Consider the following 21,344-nt stretch of genomic DNA (forward strand, 5'->3'; position numbering starts at 1 on the left):
ATTACACTTTCTCTTACAGGGCTATGGAAACCGTTTTGCCCATGCGATAAAGCAAGGTGCAAAAATGAAATCATGCCTAGCAGAGGATGGTTTCGCTCCATCAACCTCTGGGTTATGGGCCCAGCACGCTTCCGCTGCGTCACTCTGCTTACATTTGTATACAATCTTCAATCGGTCACATGCTGGTAATAACCTCATCCTACCCACAATCCTTTACTTCCAGCATCCAGATCGGCAAAGTATTGAATGCAAATCATTAACACCGCATAACTACCGACCGTTTTTCGCTCAGTTTTTGCATCCATACCACTCCATTATCACCTGCTACCGAACACTCTAACTATCCTCACACAGTGGTGAATTGCGAAAAAAAATGTTAAAATACCTCAGGAGGTAAAATACCGACCTTTTATCACTTACTAACTCTCCTCTGGTGAACTTAGTCCATTAGGTTTACTTAGGATTTTTCCACAAGAAAAGCTATATGAAATATTACAGCTACCATATATACTCGCATACAAGCCGACCTGCATATAAGCAGACCACCCCACTTTTACCTAAAAAAAACAGGAAAAAATGATTGACCCCCATATAAGCCGGGGTAGGAAATGCTGGTCGCCTTATTCCCCTAGTGTGTCCCAGTATAGCTAGTAAAGTGCCCAGTATAGCTAGTATAGTGCCCAGTATGGCTAGTATAGTGCCCAGTATGGCTAGTATAGTGCCCAGTATGGGTAGGTAGTGCCCCAGTATAGCTAGTATAATGCCCAGTATAGCTAGTATAGTGCCCAGTATAGCTAGTAAAGTGCCCCAGTATAGCTAGAATAGTGCCCAGTATAGGTAGGTAGTGCCCAGTATAGCTAGTATAGTGCCTAGTATAGCTAGTATAGTGCCCAGTATGGCTAGTATAGTGCCCAGTATGGGTAGGTAGTGCATCAGTATAGCTAGTATAGTGCCCAGTATAGCTAGTATAGTGCCCCAGTATGGCTAGTATAGTGCCCAGTACAGGTAGGTAGTGCCCAGTATAGCTAGTAAAGTGCCCCAGTATGGCTAGTATAGTGCCCAGTATAGGTAGGTAGTTCCCCAGTATAACTAGTATATTGCCCAGTATAGCTAGTAAAGTGCCCCAGTATAGCTAGTATAGTGCCCAGTATAGCTAGTATAGTGCCCAGTTTAGCTAGTATATTGCCCAGTATAGCTAGTATAGTGCCCAGTATAGCTAGTATAGTGCCCAGTATAGCTAGTATAGTACCCCAGTATAGATAGTATAGTGTCCCAGTATAGCTAGTATAGTGCTCAGTATAGGTAGGTAGTGCCCCAGTATAACTAGTTTATTGCCCAGTATAGCTAGTATAGTGCCCAGTATAGCTAGTATAGTGCCCAGTTTAGCTAGTATACTGCCCAGTACAGCTAGTATAGTGCCCAGTATAGCTAGTATAGTGCCCAGTATGGCTAGTATAGTGCCCCAGTATAGCTAGTATAGTGCCCCAGTATAGGTAGGTAGTACCCCATTATAGCTAGTATAGTGCCCCAGTATAGCTAGTATAGTGAACAGTATATAGGTAGGTAGTGCCCCAGTATAGATAGTATAGTGCCCCAGTATAGCTAGTATAGTGCCCAGTATATAGCTAGTATAGTGCCCAGTATATAGCTAGTATAGTGCCCAGTATAGCTAGTATAGTGCCCAGTATAGCTAGTAAAGTGCCCCAGTATAGCTAGTATAGTGCCCAATATAGCTAGTATAGTACCCCAGTATAGCTAGTATAGTGTCCCAGGATAGCTAGTATAGTGCTCAGTATAGCTAGTATAATGCTCAGTATAGGTAGGTAGTGCCCCAGTATAACTAGTATATTGCCCAGTATAGCAAGTATAGTGCCCCAGTATAGCTAGTATAGTGCCTAGTATAGCTAGTATATTGCCCAGTATAGCTAGTATAGTGCCCAGTATGGCTAGTATAGTGCCCAGTATGGCTAGTATAGTGCCCCAGTATAGCTAGTATAGTGCCCCAGTATAGGTAGGTAGTACCCCAGTATAGCTAGTATAGTGCCCCGTACAGCTAGTATAGTGTCCAGTATAGCTAGTATAGTGCCCCACTATAGCTAGTATCGTGCCCCAGTATTGGTAGGTAGTGCCCCAGTATAGCTAGTATAGTGCACAGTATAGCTAGTATAGTGCCCAGTATAGCTAGTATAGTGCCCAGTATAGCTAGTATAGTGCCCAGTATAGCTAGTAAAGTGCCCCAGTATAGCTAGTATAGTGCCCAGTTTAGTGAGTATAGTGCCCAGTATAGCTAGTAAAGTGCCCCAGTATAGCTGGTATAGTGCCCAGTATAGCTGGTATAGTGCCCAGTATAGCTAGTATAGTGCCCAGTATTGCTGGTATAGTGCCCAGTATAGCTAGTATAGTGCCCAGTATAGCTGGTATAGTGCCCAGTATAGCTAGCATAGTGCCCAGTATAGCTAGTAAAGTGCCCCAGTATAGCTAGTAGCTAGTATAGTGCCCAGTATTGGTAGGTAGTGCCCCAGTATAGCTAGTATAGCACCCAGTATAGCTAGTATAGTGCCCCAGTATAGCTAGTATAGTGCCCAGTATAGCTAGTAAAGTGCCCCGGTATAGCTAGTATAGGGCCCAGTATAGCTAGTATAGTGCCCAGTATAGCTAGTAAAGTGCCCCAGTATAGCTGGTATAGTGCCCAGTATAGCTGGTATAGTGCCCAGTATAGCTAGTATAGTGCCCAGTATAGCTAGTATAGTGCCCAGTATAGCTAGTAAAGTCCCACAGTATAGCTGGTATAGTGCCCAGTATAGCTGGTATAGTGCTCAGTATAGCTGGTATAGTGGTGCCCAGTATAGCTGGTATAGTGCCCAGTATAGCTAGTATAGTGCCCAGTATAGCTAGTATAGTGCCCAGTATAGCTAGTATAGTGCCCAGTATGGCTAGTATAGTGCTCAGCATAGTTAGTATAGTGCCCAGTAAAGCTAGTATAGTGCCCCAGTATAGCTAGTATAGTGCCCCAGTATAGCTAGTATAGTGCCCCAGTATAGCTAGTATAGTGCCCCAGTATAGCTAGTATAGTGCACCAGTATAGCTAGTATAGTGCCCCAGTATAGCTAGTATAGTGCCCCAGTATAGCTAGTATAGTGCCCAGTATGGCTAGTATAGTGCCCAGTATAGCTAGTATAGTGCCCCAGTATAGCTAGTATAGTGCCCCAGTATAGCTAGTATAGTGCCCCAGTATAGCTAGTATAGTGCCCAGTATAGCTAGTATAGTGCCCAGTATAGCTAGTATAGTGCCCAGTATGGCTAGTATAGTGCCCAGTATAGCTAGTATAGTGCCCCAGTATAGCTAGTATAGTGCCCAGTATAGCTAGTATAGTGCCCCAGTATAGCTAGTATAGTGCCCCAGTATAGCTAGTATAGTGCCCAGTATAGCTAGTATAGTGCCCAGTATAGCTAGTAAAGTGCCCCAGTATAGCTAGGTAGTGCCCCCCACAGCCGCTGCTGCTTTTACCTTAGCCGGCGCCGCTTCTTCTATTCCCCTCCTCTCTGGCTCCGTAATTCACAGCAGCGCTCTTCGCGGCGGCTGCTGTGATGAGGCAGGAAGCAGTAGAGAGCGCGGCTTCCTGTAGCGGCGGTTACTATGGGAACCACTCTCTCTCTACTGCAGCCGCTGTGAAGAGCGCTGCTGTGAATCACGGAGCCGGAGAGGAGGGGAATAGAAGAAGCAGCCCCGGCTAAGGTAAAAGCAGCAGCGGCCGCGGGGGGGTTGCGCGGATGGGGGGGGGGGGGGTCCACGACTCGCATACAAGCCGACCCCCCCAACTTTTGACCCACTTTTTGGGGGTCAAAAATTCGGCTTGTATGCGAGTATATACGGTACTTATTTTTCTGTTTTGTTAAATTTCGCTTTCAGGGCTGTAACAAGTAAATTATTGAAATGCATAGAAATCCACAGCGCTTGGTACTCAGATCGGCATCTGCAGTAACCCCACAGTGCTGAAAAAACATGTTTCAATAGTGACCCGGATGACGGCGCAAGGCCAAAACCGGTAGGAATTGGAGACTGGGCAACTTATATAAGATCGTTTTTTGGATTTTAAATCTGTACTGAGTTACACTATAAGCTTTTAAGTACTAAGGGTCCCTGTCAAAAGGACCGTGGAAGTAAGTCATTGTATATGTGATGTAGATTCAGCTTCTAATAAATGTTTATATGTTTCTTGGATGGACAAGTGACCTTTCTCGATTTATTTCTGGTGATGGTCACTATCAAAACATGTTTATATTTATGGCGGCGATTTTAATGCAATAAGTGCACGTATTGACTCTTCCGCAGTCAATGCTAAAGCGCCTACAATGATTGACAAACAAACAAGGTGGAATACCCTCTACGATCCATGGAGGATATCCCACGGTTCTGAAAGAGATTTTACCCATTTCTCGAATGTGCATAAGACCCATTCTCGGATCGACTTCTTCTTAGTAGATAAACTGCTTCTGCAGAAGGTCTTGTCCACCTCGATTGGGAACAAAACCCTATCCGACCATGCCCCAGTCCATATTTGTATCAAAGCCACCCTTGTGGAGGCTAAATACCTCATTACTATTAGATGACAGTTTTTTGTCCACATTCAGGAGGGAGATTCAAGAATTTTTTGACATAAACTCCACACCTGAAACCGGCCCGGCCACACTATGGGCAACTCATAAAGCCTTTGCCAGAGGCATTCTTATCAGACAGGGAGCCCTAATCAAAAAGAAAAGAAGTAAAATTTATGAAGATATACTAGCCCAAATCCAACTAAAAGAACAACTTTTTAAACAAAATAGAGCTCCAAGCCTTGAAAAAGAACTGTTTCACCTACGCGACCAATTAAAAATCCACCTAAATCACAACTATGACTATTTATTACAAAAAGCGAACTTAAATTTTTACTATCAAAGTAACAAACCGGGCAAGCTCCTAGCTAGATTGCTCACACATAGGAGAGTCAAATCTACGATTCTCTCTATGACACATCCTACCGCTAAAGTACCAGTCACAAACCCGAAAGACATAGCTGACCTATTCAGCGACTATTACGCCACACTGTACAACATTGAAAAAGACCCACACACTATCCAACCCACAGAGTCCGCAATAAACGCCTTTCTAGACTCAATAAAACTTCCCAAGATCTCCCTCTCCCAACTATCGGTACTCAATAGCCCATTTACCATCACTGAGGTCAAAAACACTATCAAACAACTAAAAAACAACAAAGCTCCTGGCCCAGACGGCTTTGCAAACGAGTATCTCAAAATATTAGCAGAGTCTGTAGCCCCCTACATGACAGACCTATTTAATTCCTTTGCAGAGGGTTCCCCAATTCCGAAAGAATTTTTAGAGGCAACGATTACTGTCATTCCTAAGTCAGGCAAAGATCAGACAAACCCAGCCAGTTACAGACCCATCTCCCTCTTGAATGCGGACATAAAGCTATACGCAAAACTACTGGCAAATCGCTTTATGCAAATCACACCCAGTCTATTGGATTATGACCAAGTAGGCTTCACAAAGGGGAGACAGGCAAATGATGCCACGAGAAGGATGCTGAACTTACTCCGTCAGGTTGAGCTCTGTCGGACGCCTTCTCTGCTCCTTACTTTGGATGCGGAGAAGGCGTTCGACAGAGTCCACTGGCAGTTCCTAAAATCTATGCTAGGTAAATTCGGTTTTCAAGGACCTATACTTACTGCAATTATGGCCCTGTACTCCTCCCCGTCGGCCAGAGTCAATGCGGCAGGTTTCATCTCAGAGCCCTTCAACATTTCCAACGGGACAAGACAGGGCTGCCCGCTCTCTCCTATCATATTTGTTCTAATAATGGAAACTATTGCCCTAAAAATAAGAACCAACTGTTTAATAAAAGGAATACATACTGGTGATACACACCACGTTATAAGCCTCTTTGCTGACGATGTCGCATTGATTCTGTCCGACTCACTTCACTCATTAGAACAAGTGATGAAAGAATTAACTCTCTTCTCTGAAGTCTCATTTTATAAACTTAACCAACAAAAATCAGTACTTCTAGGCCTCAATATCCCCCCCCTAATTAAGAAACAAATCTTAGATAACGTCCATTTCCCATGGGCCAACTCTGAAGTATCATACTTAGGCATTAAACTCACATCCAGAGCAGAGAATCTATTTGTTAGCAATTACATCCCACTATTAAACCAGGTCAGAAAAGAATGCACGGAAATGTCTAAATCTTGGCTATCATGGCCTGGACGCATTGCAGCTTTCAAAATGTTTATTCTGCCAAAAATCTTGTATATATTTAGAACGGTCAATATACCCCTCCGTAAATCCTATATGGAAGATCTAAGGAAAAGTATCAACTACTTTGTCTGGAAGGGAAAAAAAATAAGGGTCCCATATAAAGTCATGATTCTCCCCAGAAAACTAGGAGGAATGGGTCTCCCCTCCATAGAAGCCTATTACTCTGCCTCACTATTAGATCTAGTAAAACACTGGTGGAATGACTCCATGGCCAAACCCTGGACCAAAATGGAACATTTCCAACTAAAAAAAAAATCTCCGATCAACATTGTCAAGTATACTCTTGGGCGCAAAAGCTCCCAAAACTGAGTACCCAACTATCCAAGCTGTACTCCTAGCTTGGGAACAGCTAATAAAACATCCACCAGACTCAAGAGACTCCCACACCCCTGTCATCCCACTATCAGCTTTAAGTCATTTCACCCCACAACTTAACCTCCTTCCCTGGAGTAAAGCGAACATCACCTCCTTGAACTCACTCTTCCATGCTGGTAAGCTGAAATCATTCGCTGATCTCCAAAAAGAATATAACATTCCCCAATCTCAACTCTTTACTTACCACAGAATTTTTGACTTAACCCAATCAAAAAAAATTAAGCTCCCAAATTTGCCCAGCCAACTGCTCACGACCCTAAATAATAGAGAATTACAATCAGGAGGAATCTCGACTTGGTATGAAGCCACTATCTCCCATAACCCATCCCCCCTCCAAAGATATGCTCTTGCGTGGTCAAACGATCTCCAAACCAATATAACAGAATTCCACTTACTACAAGCAACCTCAAAGGTGATGAAATTCTCTAAGAATAACTCACATTGGGAACTCTCTAGAAAAATAGTATACAGATGGTACTACACGCCAAGAAGATTAGCAGCATTTTCACCGGACACTACCCAGTTGTGCTGGCACTGCTCCACTTCTGTGGGAACACTCTTGCATATGTTCTGGGAATGTCCAATAATCTTTAACTTCTGGCTTCAAATTGAGCAATTAATAAAAAGCTCTATACTCAGAGAATTTCGGATATCTCCCACAATAGCATTACTATTAATTGGTTTGGAAAACCTCCCAAAAGCCACACAACCTCGGGTTTGCCATATCTTACTCACCGCACTTTATCTAATCACCTCCAACTGGAGATCAGCGAATCAGATCAGTATATCCCACCTGATATCCATAGTGAGTAGAAACTTATCAATGGAATGTAAAATCAGGGCCAGGAACACCAATGACTACAGAGATTATACCCTACCTGACTCTTGGTCAAGACTCCTCATTTAAATCACTCTTCCCCTGCCTGGGGGTCAATCTTCTCCACTTCCACCCCAGAAAACAACTTCCCTCCCCGAGAGAGAATAACCAAGCCCCAGCCACCCCATTGGAAGGGTTGGAAGATATGCTATGTCAGTACTCGTTCCTTTTCCCCCCTCCCTCTGTTTTACACTAGTTTCAAAGTGTACTAAGCTCATAAACAAGCTCCTCGCCTCCAGTAAGATACTCAAACCACAGGTATCATGGGCTCTCCTAGCCCTCACTTTCAATACCTATGCTAATGTCGATAAAATCAGTTGTTACCGGATCCAGGTTATGATAAAACAACTGATAAAAGACAATTTAAGTAGGAGCGTAATGTACTCTTATTTATTACACTATACTGTTATATCAACATATTTGACAAGCCAGAAACCATCTATTATAGTACGACCTTTGTGTACATCAAGTTTATATCTACATTTTAACATTTAAGCTAAATGTATGTACTATGATATGTACTTTGCTCAAATAAAAGTTTTATGATAAAAAAAAAAAAACATGTTTATAACCACTGTGGGGTTACTGCAGATGCCGATCTGAGTACCAAGTAGGGATGCTCACTGATTCCGGCTGGAATTAGGTCGATTCCGGCGATCGGAACAGAATTGCTAAAGCTCTAAAACGGAATTCCGCGGAAAATTTTTTATTTACGCGGAATTTTCAGGAAAAAAAATCTCTCTCTCCTCCTCCTCCTCCCAGAGGGAGGAGGGTATCGTCTTCCAGGGAATTGTAGTTTTTCAAAAGCCAGCTTACATACCATGGCTGGGAATTGAACCCAGGCTGGGCTGGGAATTAAACCCAGGTCTCAGTATGTGGTAGGTAACTGACTTAACCGCTATACCACCAACAACACTACATGCTGAAGCCAGCCTAGCATGTACCATTGTGATATACCCAAGAGAAAAATGAGCTCTCTCTCTCTCTCTAGGACTTGGGCTGAACTGAATTTTTTAGCTTAAAACCATCAACGGATACCGGCAGAATTTCACAGGCATTTTCGAAATTCCGCCAGATTGAAAAAGCAATTCCGTTCCGGCCAAACGGAACGGAATGAGCAATTTCCGCCTAAAAATTCTGGAAAATACAATTCCGCGGAAAGAGGTGACCATCCCTACTAGAGAGAGAGAGAGAGAGATTAATCTACCTGGCTATCTGGGGTTCTCTTCGGACAACTGTTGAACACAAAACGCAAGGCCATGCCTGGCTACAAATCATTAAGCAAGCTAATTTTTCTCTTGGATTGATCATAATGGTACATGCTAGGCTGGCTTCAGTATGTAGTGTTGTTGGAGGTATAGCGGTTAAGTCAGTTACCTACCACATACTGAGACCTGGGTTGAATTCCCAGCCCAGCTTGGGTTCAATTCTCAGCCATGGGTATGTAAGCTGGCTTTTGAAAACGAGGAGGAGGAGGAGGACGACGACCTGCACATACTACAAAATAAGTAAATTATTGTCTTTAATGTGTACATGATTGTAAGGCTATCTATTCTAATTATATATATATATATATATATATATATATATATATATATATATATATATATATATCTTTTTCTATTTATAATATTATTAACCACCCTGGCATTCTATTAAATGCGCCAGGGTGGCAGCGCAGCAGAATTTTTTGATTTTTTTTTTTTTAAATCATGTACCTAGCCTAGCGCTAGCTACATGATTCCCCCCTCCCTGCAGCATCCCTCCCACCCCTTCGATCTCCCCCGGCGCGTATGCCCATAAGGAAATCCCGTCCTGAGCGGGATTTTCTTTAGGACTTCCCCCGTCGCCATGGCGATGATTGTGATGACATCATCGACGATGTGACGTCATCGGGAGTCCCGGTTCAACCCTCAGCGCTGCCTGGCGCTGATTGGCCAGGCTGCGCACGAGGTCTCGGGGGGGGGCTGTAACGCGGCGGGTAGCGGCGCATTGGCGGGTAGCGGCGGCGATCGTCCTAAACAAAGTGCTAGCTGCGTGTTTAAAAAAAAGAATGAAGAAAATCGGCCCACCAGGGCCTGAGCGGCGCCCTCCGACGGTAATGGACGAGCTGAGCTCGTCATTGCCGCCAAGGAGGTTAATGTGTGCGTGATTTTAACGCTATTTATTCTATTACAAATATATAAATTATTCTATTCATGTTATTTATAGCCAAGTATTTTAAGGATTAAATATATTCTTGTTTATATGTGTGTAAGGGTGTTTGTGCAGTGGGGAAGGTAAGGGTTAGGCATGACCAGGGGGTGGTTAGGGTTAGGCACCACCAGGGGAGATTTAGGGTTAGGCACCACCAGGGGGGCCTAGGGGTTAGAGATAGGTACAGGGAGGGTTCTGTGTGAGAGTAGGGATAGGTATAGTTACAGTACAATATACACCACCAGGGGGTGGTTAGGGTTAGGCACCACCAGGGGGGTGGTTAGGGTTAGGCACCACCAGGGGGGTGGTTAGGGTTAGGCACCACCAGGGGGGTGGTTAGGGTTAGGCACCACCAGGGGGGGTCTTAGGGTTAGGCACCACCAGGGGGGTGGTTAGGGTTAGGCACCACCAGGGGGGTGGTTAGGGTTAGGCAATACCAGGGGGGTGGTTAGGGTTAGGCACCCCCGGGGGGGGGGGGGGGTTAGGGTTAGGCACCACCGGGGGGGTGGTTAGGGTTAGGCACCACCAGGGGGGTCTTAGGGTTAGGAACCACCAGGGGGGATTAGGGTTAGGCACCACCAGAGGGGCCTAGGGGTTAGGGATAGGTACAGGGAGGGTTCTGTGTGAGAGTAGGGATAGGTATAGTTACAGTACAATATACACCACCAGGGGGTGGTTAGGGTTAGGCACCACCAGGGGGTGGTTAGGGTTAGGCACCACCAGGGGGGTGGTTAGGGTTAGGCACCACCAGGGGGGGTTAGGGTTAGGCACCACCAGGGGGGTGGTTAGGGTTAGGCACCACCAGGGGCGCCTAGGGGTTAGGGATAGGTACAGGGAGGGTCCTGTGTGAGAGTAGGGATAGGTATAGTTACAGCACAATATACACCACCAGGGGGTGGTTAGGGTTAGGCACCACCGGGGGGGTGGTTAGGGTTAGGCACCACCAGGGGGTCTTAGGGTTAGGCACCACCAGGGGGGCCTAGGGGTTAGTGATAGGTACAGGGAGGGTTCTGTGTGAGAGTAGGGATAGGTATAGTTACAGTACAATATACACCACCAGGGGGTGGTTAGGGTTAGGCACCACCAGGGGGTGGTTAGGGTTAGGCACCACCAGGGGCGTTGTTTAGGGTTAGGCACCACCAGGGGGATGGTTGGGGTTAGGCACCACCAGGGGGTTCTTAGGGTTAGGCACCACCGGGGGGGTTGTTAGGGTTAGGCACCACCGGGGGGGTTGTTAGGGTTAGGTACCACCAGGGGGTCTCAGGGTTAGGCACCACCGGGGGGGGGGGGGGTTAGGCACCACCGGTGGGTGGTTAGGGTTAGGCACCACCAGGCGGGTCTTAGGGTTAGGCACCACCGGGGGGGGTTAGGGTTAGGCACCACCGAGGGGTTTTAGGGTTAGGCACCACCGGGGGTGGTTAGGGTTAGGCACCACCGGGGGGTGGTTAGGGTTAGGCACCACCGGGGGGTGGTTAGGGTTAGGCACCACCAGGGGGGTGATTAGGGTTAGCCACCACCAGGGGGTCTTAGGGTTAGGCACCACCAGGGGGGCCTAGGGCTTAGTGATAGGTACAGGGAGGGTTCTGTGTGAGAGTAGGGATAGGTATAGTTACAGTACAATATAGACCACCAGGGAATGGTTAGGGTTAGGCACCACCAGGGGGTGGTTAGGGTTAGGCACCACCAGGGGCATTGGTTAGGGTTAGGCACCACCAGGGGGGTGGTTGGGGTTAGGCACCACCAGGGAGTTCTTAGGGTTAGGCCCCCCTTGGTGAGTGGTTGGGGTTAGGCACCACCAGGGGGTCTTAGGGTTAGGCACCACCAGGGGGGTTGTTAGGGTTAGGCACCACCAGGCGGGTCTTAGGGTTAGGCACCACCGGGGGGGTGGCTAGGGTTAGGCACCACCGGGGGGGGTGGTTAGGGTTAGGCACCACCGGGGGGTGGTTAGGGTTAGGCACCACCAGGGGGTGGTTAGGGTTAGCCACCACCAGGGGGGGGTGGTTAGGGTTAGCCACCACCAGGGGTCTTAAGGTTAGGCACCACCGGGGCGGTGGTTAGGGGGGGGGTCTAGGGGTTAGGTATAGGTACAGGGAGGGTTCTGTGTGAGAGTAGGGATCGGTATAGTTACAGTACAATATTTGTAATATATAGTGCTGCTCGGATACCCCTTTTCAAAATCCCGATTCGGATCCAGATACCCCAATATCCGATGCAGGTCTGATATCTGACCTCAGTATCCGGCGGATTCGGATATCTGGATAGAAAATACGGAAGTGGCCTTTAAATTGCTTTAAAAACGTTTTTAGGGTAAATGAGACATGCAGTATCATTATTTTGTAAAGGGGAACACTAAATGATGATGTCGGGACTTAAAATCCCCCCCCCCCCAAAAAAAGGCTGTCAATTAACATTAGGCCTAGGTTCCAGACAGCGGTCGTGCAACCCACATTGTGTCCAAAGTCCAACAGTTTTCAGCCAAGACACCTCCAAAAAAATTATGCAGCAATTGTGTTTTGGGTTAAATATAGGTGGTATCAGTGGCCTGTGGCACCCTGGCCTGGCGGTGGGAGCTGCACAGGCAGCAGGAGCAGGGCAATGCAGCAGCAGAAGGTTTAACGTGCCAGGAGCATGCCGGACGTGGCAATTGGCACTTAGCACGTGTCATGTGGCACTTGGCATGTGTCACATGCCAAGTGCAAAAAGACGCGTGCCAAGTGCTGAGTGACAGTCAGACAGCAGAGGAGAAGACACTGGTGCACACTAACTGTCACACTGGCACTGCTCACAGCACAGCAGTTCTGTAGAAAGCTAACACAGTAGTACTACTACTCTTACAACTATTAGCACACTGACTGCAGTACTACAGTACTAACTACACAATAACACAGTAATCCTATCCCCTAATCCCTAACCTATACCTAAGGCTAATAGCAGGCCAGCAGGCAGCAGCTGGCCTGGTCTGTGCACAGCACACACACAGACACATAGCAGCTGCCTGCAGCACACACTCTGACTGTCACACAAATTACATCAAGCTAATTAATGATTTAACAATAGTGTAGTGATAGTGAAGGGGTTAATCACTGAACAGCTTTCGGTTTATCACTGCTTGGCCAGCAGCACTGGAGCACACACTTTGACTGTCACACTATGACAGCAATCAATCTAATTAATGATTTAACAATAGTGTAGTGATAGTAGTGAATGGGTTAATCACTGAACAGCTTATCACTGTGTACAGCCCTTGGCCCAGCAGCACTGGAGCACACACTCTGACTGTCACACTATGACATCAATCAAGCTAATTAACAATTTAACAATAGTGTAGTGACAGTGAAGGGGTTAATCACTGAACAGCTTTAGGTTTATAACTGTGTACAGCCCTTAGTTGCTAGACCAGCAGCACTGGAGCATGTCTCTCAGTGAGCATACACAAGCTAAGACGATATGTCTCATCATGTCAGCCATCCTCATTATACAGGGGGGCTGGCCAGGGTTCCTTTCTGTGATTGAGTGCTAGGGCTTTTGCTGGCAGCCCTCTGATTGGCTCCAGGACGTCATCTCCTTAGTGACAGTATTTCGGATCCAGATATCCGCTGATATCCAGGTTATGCGCCCAAATATCCGTAGATAGCTCTCCGGATTAAAAAAAAATCCGGAATCCGAATCGGATAGCGGAAAAAAGTTTGGATATCCGGGTTACACGGATATCTGAAATCCTGATGAGTAGCACTGGTAATATACACAATTCATGAAATGATGTATATTTACACAAAGAGGGGGTCTAGGGGTTAGGGAGAGATCTGTGAGAGCCTACAGTTAGGTATATTTGCAGTAAAATATCTGTAAAATCTACCATTCTATTACTATGCTTAATACAAGTGTAAATATTGTTTTTTGTTATAGACTATTTAACATTTAATTTCAGAATTCGTTTGTTGTTATAGACGGTATGTTGCCATTTTATTTCCGTTTATTGAACCGATTTAGCACTACATTTTCATTTATAAGCTATAAACCAAAAATATTGTTTTACATTATAACCTATAATTTCGGCTATATCCCGCGTCCTTTTTTCCAGGCACCCTTTTTTGATACACGCCCCAAAGTGGGACTGTCCCTCTGAAAGAGGGACAGTTGGGAGCTATGCATGGGTGTAGCAATCACCCCTGCGACCCCTGCCACCGCAGGGGGGCCCCTCCACCTCCCTCTCCCCATTCACTCACTCACTTGTACAGGAATGTGTGGCATTCACAACAGAACACTCTCTGCTGCCGATCCCGGGGGGTTCGGGGCCTAAGGGGGCCTCATGCTATCATTTTTGCAGGGGGCCCTATTAAAGGACACCCCAAGTGAGAATAAACGAATGAAATAAACGATTGTATCTATCTTCCTTCTCCTAAAAATAACTTTTTAAGATATCCCACAGTTTTATTCTATGTTTAAATCTACTGTTTAAGTTTTAACTATTTTATTGTTTTTGCTCAATGACACATTCATTGAAGTATGCCAGAGCTAAAATCTATGAACTATTGAGCCTTTTTATCTCTTTCCTGCTCTCAGAAGCCATTTTCTGCTAGGAAAGTGTTTAATAGTTGGAATTTCTTATCAGTGAGGGTCACACTGTCACTTCCTGTCTGAGTCAGGACTGAGTCAGCCACTTACATACCTGATATTTACCTCTTTCAGGCAGAGAAAGAAAAGAAGTAACACAGCATAGTTATTTGTGTGCTAGGCATTGTACATACCCATGTCTATCTCATCATGTCACACGTCACCTCGGGTATCCTTTCCCGCAGGGCCTGCGGGGAGAGAGGCATCTTACCTGGGTGCGGGGGGCCTGTGGGAAGAGGTTGAGAGTGGTGGGCCTCTTGGGTCTGTAGGTGTCCATGGATGGAGGGAGCAGTGGTCGGGGGTCTGCAGAGGTCTCCTCCTCGGTGATCTGCCCAGCATCGATCAGGTCCAGCTGTAGCATCTCTGCCTGGATCCGACTGGCAGCTCCCCCCCCTGCTGGGGCAGGTCCAGGCTCAGCACGCAGGCGGCTCTGGGGGGAATCAGGAGACAGAGTCATGGGATCAGGGGGAGGGAGACACTGACATCATCATCTGCCTGCTGGGGGGTGAATAACATGAATAACAGCGACAAGGGGCAAAGCAGCATGCGGCGGGGCAGAAATACACACAGCAGACAGCTGGGGGGACAGAGAAGCCACCGGCGGAGCACAGCAACTGTATGAAAGGGGAGAGTGTCACCAGAAAGGCTTAGTGACACAGACGTCACGGGACAGCACTACGGCAGCATAGCAATTAGCCACACAGACAACGCTTACACACACACACGCATATGTACACACACACACACACACACACACACACACACACACACTGCTTACACACACACACTGCTTACACACACACACACACACACACACACACACACACACACACACACACACACACACACACACACACACACACACACACACACACACACTGCTTATACACACACACTGCTTATACACACACGCTGCTTATATACACACGCACTGCTTACACCCACACACACACTGCTTACACACACTGCTTATATATACACACACACTGCTTACACACACACACATATGTACACACATACACACACATTGCTTACACACACATACTGTATGTACACACACACACACACACACTGCTTATATACATACACACACACAGCATTAACACACACACACACACACACACACACACACACTGCTTATATACATACACACACACACAGCATTCACACACACACACACACACACACTGCTTTTATACACACACACGCTGCTTATATACATACACACACACTGCTTTTATGCACACACACACACACACACTGTGGCGTAGCAATAGCGTAGCAATAGGGGCGTAGCAATAGCCAAAGCAGCCACAGCAGCTGCTATGGGGCCCTGGATCAGAGGGGCCCAGTGGGTACTTAATGTATTCATCATTAGTCTTGTATTTCTCCACCCTCTGTCTTTGCCTCTTTGCCCATGAATTATGTGCACTGTTAATTGCATAAGACTGTAAATTGCCAAATTAACTCCTATCCCTAGGATAGGGGCAGGTGGCATTGTTTAAGAGTGCCTACATCTGAGGGCCCCATGAAAGTTTTGCTATGGGGCCCCGTGATCTTTAGCTACGCCACTGATATATATATATATATACAGTATATACACACACATACACACACAGTGGCTTGCAAAAGTATTCAGCCCCCTTGAAGTTTGAACAATGGCTTTCTTCTTGTCACTCTTCCAACTTTGTGCAGTGCACGACTAATAGTTGTCCTATGGACAGATTCCCCCACCTGAGCTGTAGATCTCTGCAGCTCGTCCAGAGTCACCATGGGCCTCTTGACTGCATTTCTGATTAGCGCTCTCCTTGTTCGGCCTGTGAGTTTAGGTGGACGGCCTTGTCTTGGTAGGTGTACAGTTGTGCCATACTCCTTCCATTTCTGAAAAATTCATCGCTTGAACAGTACTCCGTGGGCTGTTCAAGGCTTTGGAAATCTTTTGTAGCCTAAGCCTGCTTTAAATTTCTCAATAACTTTATCCCTGACCTGTCTGGTGTGTTCTTTGGACTTCATGGTGTTGTTGCTCCCAAGATTCTCTTAGACAACCTCTGAGGCCCTCACAGAGCAGCTGTATTTGTACTGACATTAGATTACACACAGGTGCACTCTATTTAGTCATTAGCACTCATCAGTCAATGTCTATGGGCAACTGACTGCACTCAGACCAAAGGGGGCCGAATAATTATGCACACACCACTTTGCAGTTATTTATTTGTAAAAAATGTTTGGAATCATGTACACACACACACCTTACACACACACACTGCTTAACACACACTCACACTGCTTACACACACACACACACACACACACACACACTGCTTACACACACACACACACACACACACACACACACACTTGTTATAAACACACACACTGCTGACACACATACATATATTCACACAGACACACACACACACACACACGGGGGGGGGGGGGGGACAACTAAGAGTGCCGTGAGGGGCCCGGGGCCCGCCCCATGCTCCGGGATTAACCTCCGCCGCTCAGAAGGTTTTCCACCAAGATGGCACCTGAAAGTGTAGCCAAGGCCACAAGGCTCCTACACTCTGATGGATCGTGGCAGGAGTTCCTTCCAGCTCCCCCAGGCCATCAGATCAGAAATCACGCAGGGCTCTAGCTCCCCACCGCTCTGAAGGCCGAGCGCCGGCTCGTCACGTGGGAGGCCCCAGCTGATGGCCAACGTGATGCCAGCGGCCCCCCGCATAGGATGGCTGAGGTCTCAAACCTGATCTGTGGACGGTGGACCCATACAGGATCTTCTGATCCCCCAGGATTGCAACACCGCCAGAGAGCCAGATCTCACCACAGCTGCTACTCTCGGCTCCATTTCTGGCGGCCCTGTACAGGAGCCGGACGCTACTGGAATAAACCACGTGGCCGCTGTCTCCATGGCCAGGACAAATGAGACCCCTGCAGCTCCTCCACCGCTGTGGCCACGAGAGCAGGATGCCACTGCTCATCCCCCGACCCGACCAGCTGAGCCACCGTCCACTCCAGGCACACCACCGTAAGACACCATGGCTGGATGTGTCTGTCTCTATTCTTTGTCTCGTCCTCGTCTTTCTTTCTCCTGTCTCGCTCTCTTCTCTTCCGGCTCTCTCTCTCTAACTCTTGTCTCTCTTCTGCCTTTTCCTCCTGCCTCTCTCTCTTCTGTTTCTTTCTCTCCGTCTCTCTCCGCTCACTCTTACTCCTGCCTCTCTCTCTTTCCCCCCTCTCTCCTCTGTCTCGTTATTTCTGTTTCTCCTGTCTCTATCTCCCATTGCTCTCTCTCCTCTGTCTCTTCCTCCTGTCTCTTTGTCTGTCTCTCTCCATGCTTTCTTCCTCCTGTCTCTTTGTCTGTCTCTCTCCAAGCGTTCTTCCTCCTGTCTCTCTCTTTTGTCTCTTTGTCTGTCTCTCTCCGCTCGTTCTTCCTCCTGTCTCTCTCCGCTCGTTCTTCCTCCTATCTCTCTTCTGTCTCTGTCTCTCTCCCCCGTTCTTCCTCCTGTCTCTCTTCTGTCTCTTCTGCTCTCCGCTCTCTCTTCCTCCTGCCTCTCCTTCACCTCTGTCTTGTTCTGTCTCTCCTATCTCTTCCTCCTGTCTCTCTTTCTCTCCCCCCTCTGTCTTTCTCTACCCCCTCTGTCTCTTTCTCAACCCCCCCCCCCTGTCTCTTTCTCTCTCCCTTCTGTCTCTTTCTCTCTCTCTGCTCTCTCTTCCTCATGTCTCTCTCTCTTCTCTGTCTTTCCTTTCTGTGTCTCTCCATTCTATCTTCTTCCTTTCTCTCTCTCTCTCCGCTCTGTCTCTTAATCCTGTCTCTCTCTCTCTCCTCTGTCTCTTCACCCGTTTCTCTCTCTCCTTTGTCTAGTTCTCTCCGTCTCTTCCTCCTGTATCTCTCTCATCTGTCTCTTCCTCCTGCCTCTCTCTCTCCTCTGTATCTTCCTCCTGCCTCTCTCCTCTGTCTTGTTCTCTCTGTCTTTCATTTGTCTCTTCCTTCTGCCTCTCTCCTCTGTCTAGGTCTATTTGTCTCTCTCTCTCATCTGTCTCTTCCTCCTGCCTCTCACTCTCCTCTGTTTTGATCTTTACCTCCTCTCTCTCCGTGGTCTCTACCTCCTGCCTCTCTCTCTCCGCTCTCTTCCTCCTGTCTCTCTTTCTCTTCCTCCTGTCTCTTTTTCTATGCTCACTCTTCTTCCTGCCTCTCTCTCTCCTCTGTCTCTTCCTCCTGTCTCTTGGTCTCTTCCTCTTCTCTCTCTCTTCCTCTCTCTCTCTCTCTCTCTCTCTCTCTCCACTGTCTCTTCCTCCTGTCTGTCTCTGTCATCTGTCTCTTCCTCCTGTCCTTCTCTGTCTTCCTCCTGTCTCTTTCCCTTCTCTTTCTCTCCATCTCTCTCTGCTCACTCTTCTTCCTGCTTCTCTCTCTCCTCTGTCTCTTCCTCCTGTGTCTCATTCTCTCTGTCTCTTCCTCTTGTCTCTCTTCTCTCACTCTCCCTCCTTTCTCTCTCTTCTCTTTCTCTCTCTCCACTCTCTCTACCTCCGGTCTCTTTCTTACTCTTGTCTCTGTTGTACCTAGCTCGCCTATATACCTGTACCTAGCTCATACCTGGGGACACCTGTACGTAATCCGCCAATCTAATCCTAATCTGGGGGGGGGGGGGGGGGGCAGGCCTGATTATGTGTGAGGGGCCCCAACATTTCTGATGGCGGCCCTGCACACGCGCTCACACACTGCTTACAACCACACACACGCACTGCTGTCACACATACATACACACACACACACACGCACACACACACACACACGGAGAGATGGGAGCAGATGGTCAACGCAGAGAGGGATAAACCAGCAACACAAGACGTGACCTGCCACCCAGGAGGGGGGGGGGGGGGGCATGTGCTAGAAACATGGGCTGCAGTCACATATGGCAAACCAGCAGCACACGGCATGCACATTCTACACAAACCTCCTAGCTGCCAGCTTCTCACGCCATGGCCTCATTCTGGTACTGTTAGCGTCTGTTTTACCGCATGCAGGGTCATTTACCGCAGTTTGGAATGTGCTAAGTCAGGCCATACAATGTGTGGTGTTTTGCATATTGGAATTGTCATGGAAATTAGGGGGCGTGTTAGCACATAATTTACCAGTCAGTAAGACCCGCCTGTACCGGGCAGCAATTTGTGTGTCATTTTGCAGTTTTTCGTGGATATCCTGTTCAGGCTGTGTTAGGCTTTATTCACATTGCGTTCGGCTCGCGTGTCCGTCTGTGGTGGACTTTTTTCCGTGTTTTTGTAAAGCGTTTTCCAGCGATTTTCTGCACATTTGCTCGTTTTTGTGGGCATTTTTATAAGCGCTTTTGTGGGCGTTTTTCCTATACCTTCCATTTAGGGAAATCGCTTCAAAAATGGCCACTGCATCGCTTTTCTGAGCGGATCACAAACAAATCTGATATGAACTCTCTCTTAAAGAATCATGACACAAGCACTTTCAGGGCGATTTTCAAAATCGCCAGCGCTTAAATTTTTACAAAAACGCCTATAAAGTGAACAAAGCCGCAGGGCTGGTTCAGACGGGCATCTGCGGCATTTAGACGCTAGCTTTTAGATGCTGGCAGCCCTGTTGATCTCTTTGGCTGCAGCAGTGTCTGAATCCCACACCTGAAACAACAAGCATGCAGCTAATCCAGTCACACTTCAGTCAGAAACAGCTGGTCTGCTGATGGTTGTTCAGGGGCTGTGGCTTAAAGGGAACCTTAACTGAGAGTAATATGGATGTTTCATGTTAAACAATACCAGTTGCCTGGCAGTCCAGCTGATCTCTGTGACTGTAATAGTGGCTGAATCACACCCTGAAACAAGCATGCAGCTAATCCAGTCTGACTTCAGTCAGAGCACCTGATCTGCATGCTTGTTCTGGGGCTGTGGCTAAAAGTATTAGAGACACAGGATCAGCAGGCGATTCAGGCAACTGGTATTATTTCAAAAGGAGAAATCCATATCCTTCTCAGTTTAGGTTCCCTTTAAGGAATTTGTGCCAGAGGATCAGCAGGACTGCCAGGCAATGTGTATTGTTTAAAAGGAAATAAATATGTCAGCCTCTATATCCCTTTCACTTTAGGTTTCTTTTAAGGCTACTTTCACAGTAGGACATTGCGTTTTGATGCGACGTTAAAGTCACAACGCAAACTAACAACGCAACGTCCCAAAAATGTCACAACACAACTCTATGCCCTGTTATGGTCGCATACAGTAGAGCATACAGGCAATGAAAAGTATTCTTCCAGGTCATTACTGAGCATGTGCAGACAGTCCACCGCAGCTAATAACGTGTATAACGCACAGCATGCAGCACTTTCTAATAACACTACACGTTACACACAGCACAACTCTATGCCCTGTTATGGTCACATACAGTAGGCATACAGGCAATGACAAGTATGCTTCCAGGTCATTACTGAGCATGTGCAGACAGTCCACTGCAGCTAATAACGTGTATAACACACAGCATGCAGCACTTTCTAATAACCCTACACGTTACACACAACACAACTCTATGCCCTGTTATGGTCGCATACAGTAGGCATACAGGCAATGACAAGTATTCTTCCAGGTCATTACTGAGCATGTGCAGACAGTTCACCGCAGCTAATAACGTGTATATCACACAGCATGCAGCACTTTCTAATAACCCTACACGTTACACACATTACAACGCAACGTGTGCACTGTGAATGTCGCACAGACTTAGTATTGCTGAGCATTTAACGTCTGTGAAAGAGGCCTAAGAAAAACATTGGCATGACTGGCAGGTGAGGAGTCACCCATCTGTCACCCATCTGTCAATTGCAGTGGATTGTGAATGCTCAGCAGTATAGACACTGTAACATCAAAAATATCCCCTGGGGGGTACTCACCTCGGGTAGGGGAAGCCTCGGGATCCTAATGAGGCTTCCCACGCCGTCCTCTGTCCCA

At 47.0% G+C, this 21,344-nt stretch overlaps 1 protein-coding gene across 3 annotated transcripts in view; it reads right to left on the reverse strand.

The window, feature by feature from the left end:
- Positions 1–21,344, reverse strand: part of MAPK8IP1 (mitogen-activated protein kinase 8 interacting protein 1) — a 269,383-nt gene that overhangs the window by 81,351 nt on the left and 166,688 nt on the right. For 2 of the 3 annotated variants that reach the window (XM_068261708.1, XM_068261709.1), the window contains exon 3: positions 14,599–14,817. The exons of the other annotated variant lie outside the window; for it this stretch is intronic. In XM_068261708.1, the coding sequence (XP_068117809.1) occupies positions 14,599–14,817 (219 nt within the window). The remainder of the gene's footprint in view (positions 1–14,598; positions 14,818–21,344) is intronic. 3 annotated transcript variants of the gene reach the window in all.

Source organism: Hyperolius riggenbachi, chromosome 11, assembly GCF_040937935.1.
Source record: "Hyperolius riggenbachi isolate aHypRig1 chromosome 11, aHypRig1.pri, whole genome shotgun sequence".
NCBI classification, from domain to species: Eukaryota; Metazoa; Chordata; class Amphibia; order Anura; family Hyperoliidae; genus Hyperolius; species Hyperolius riggenbachi.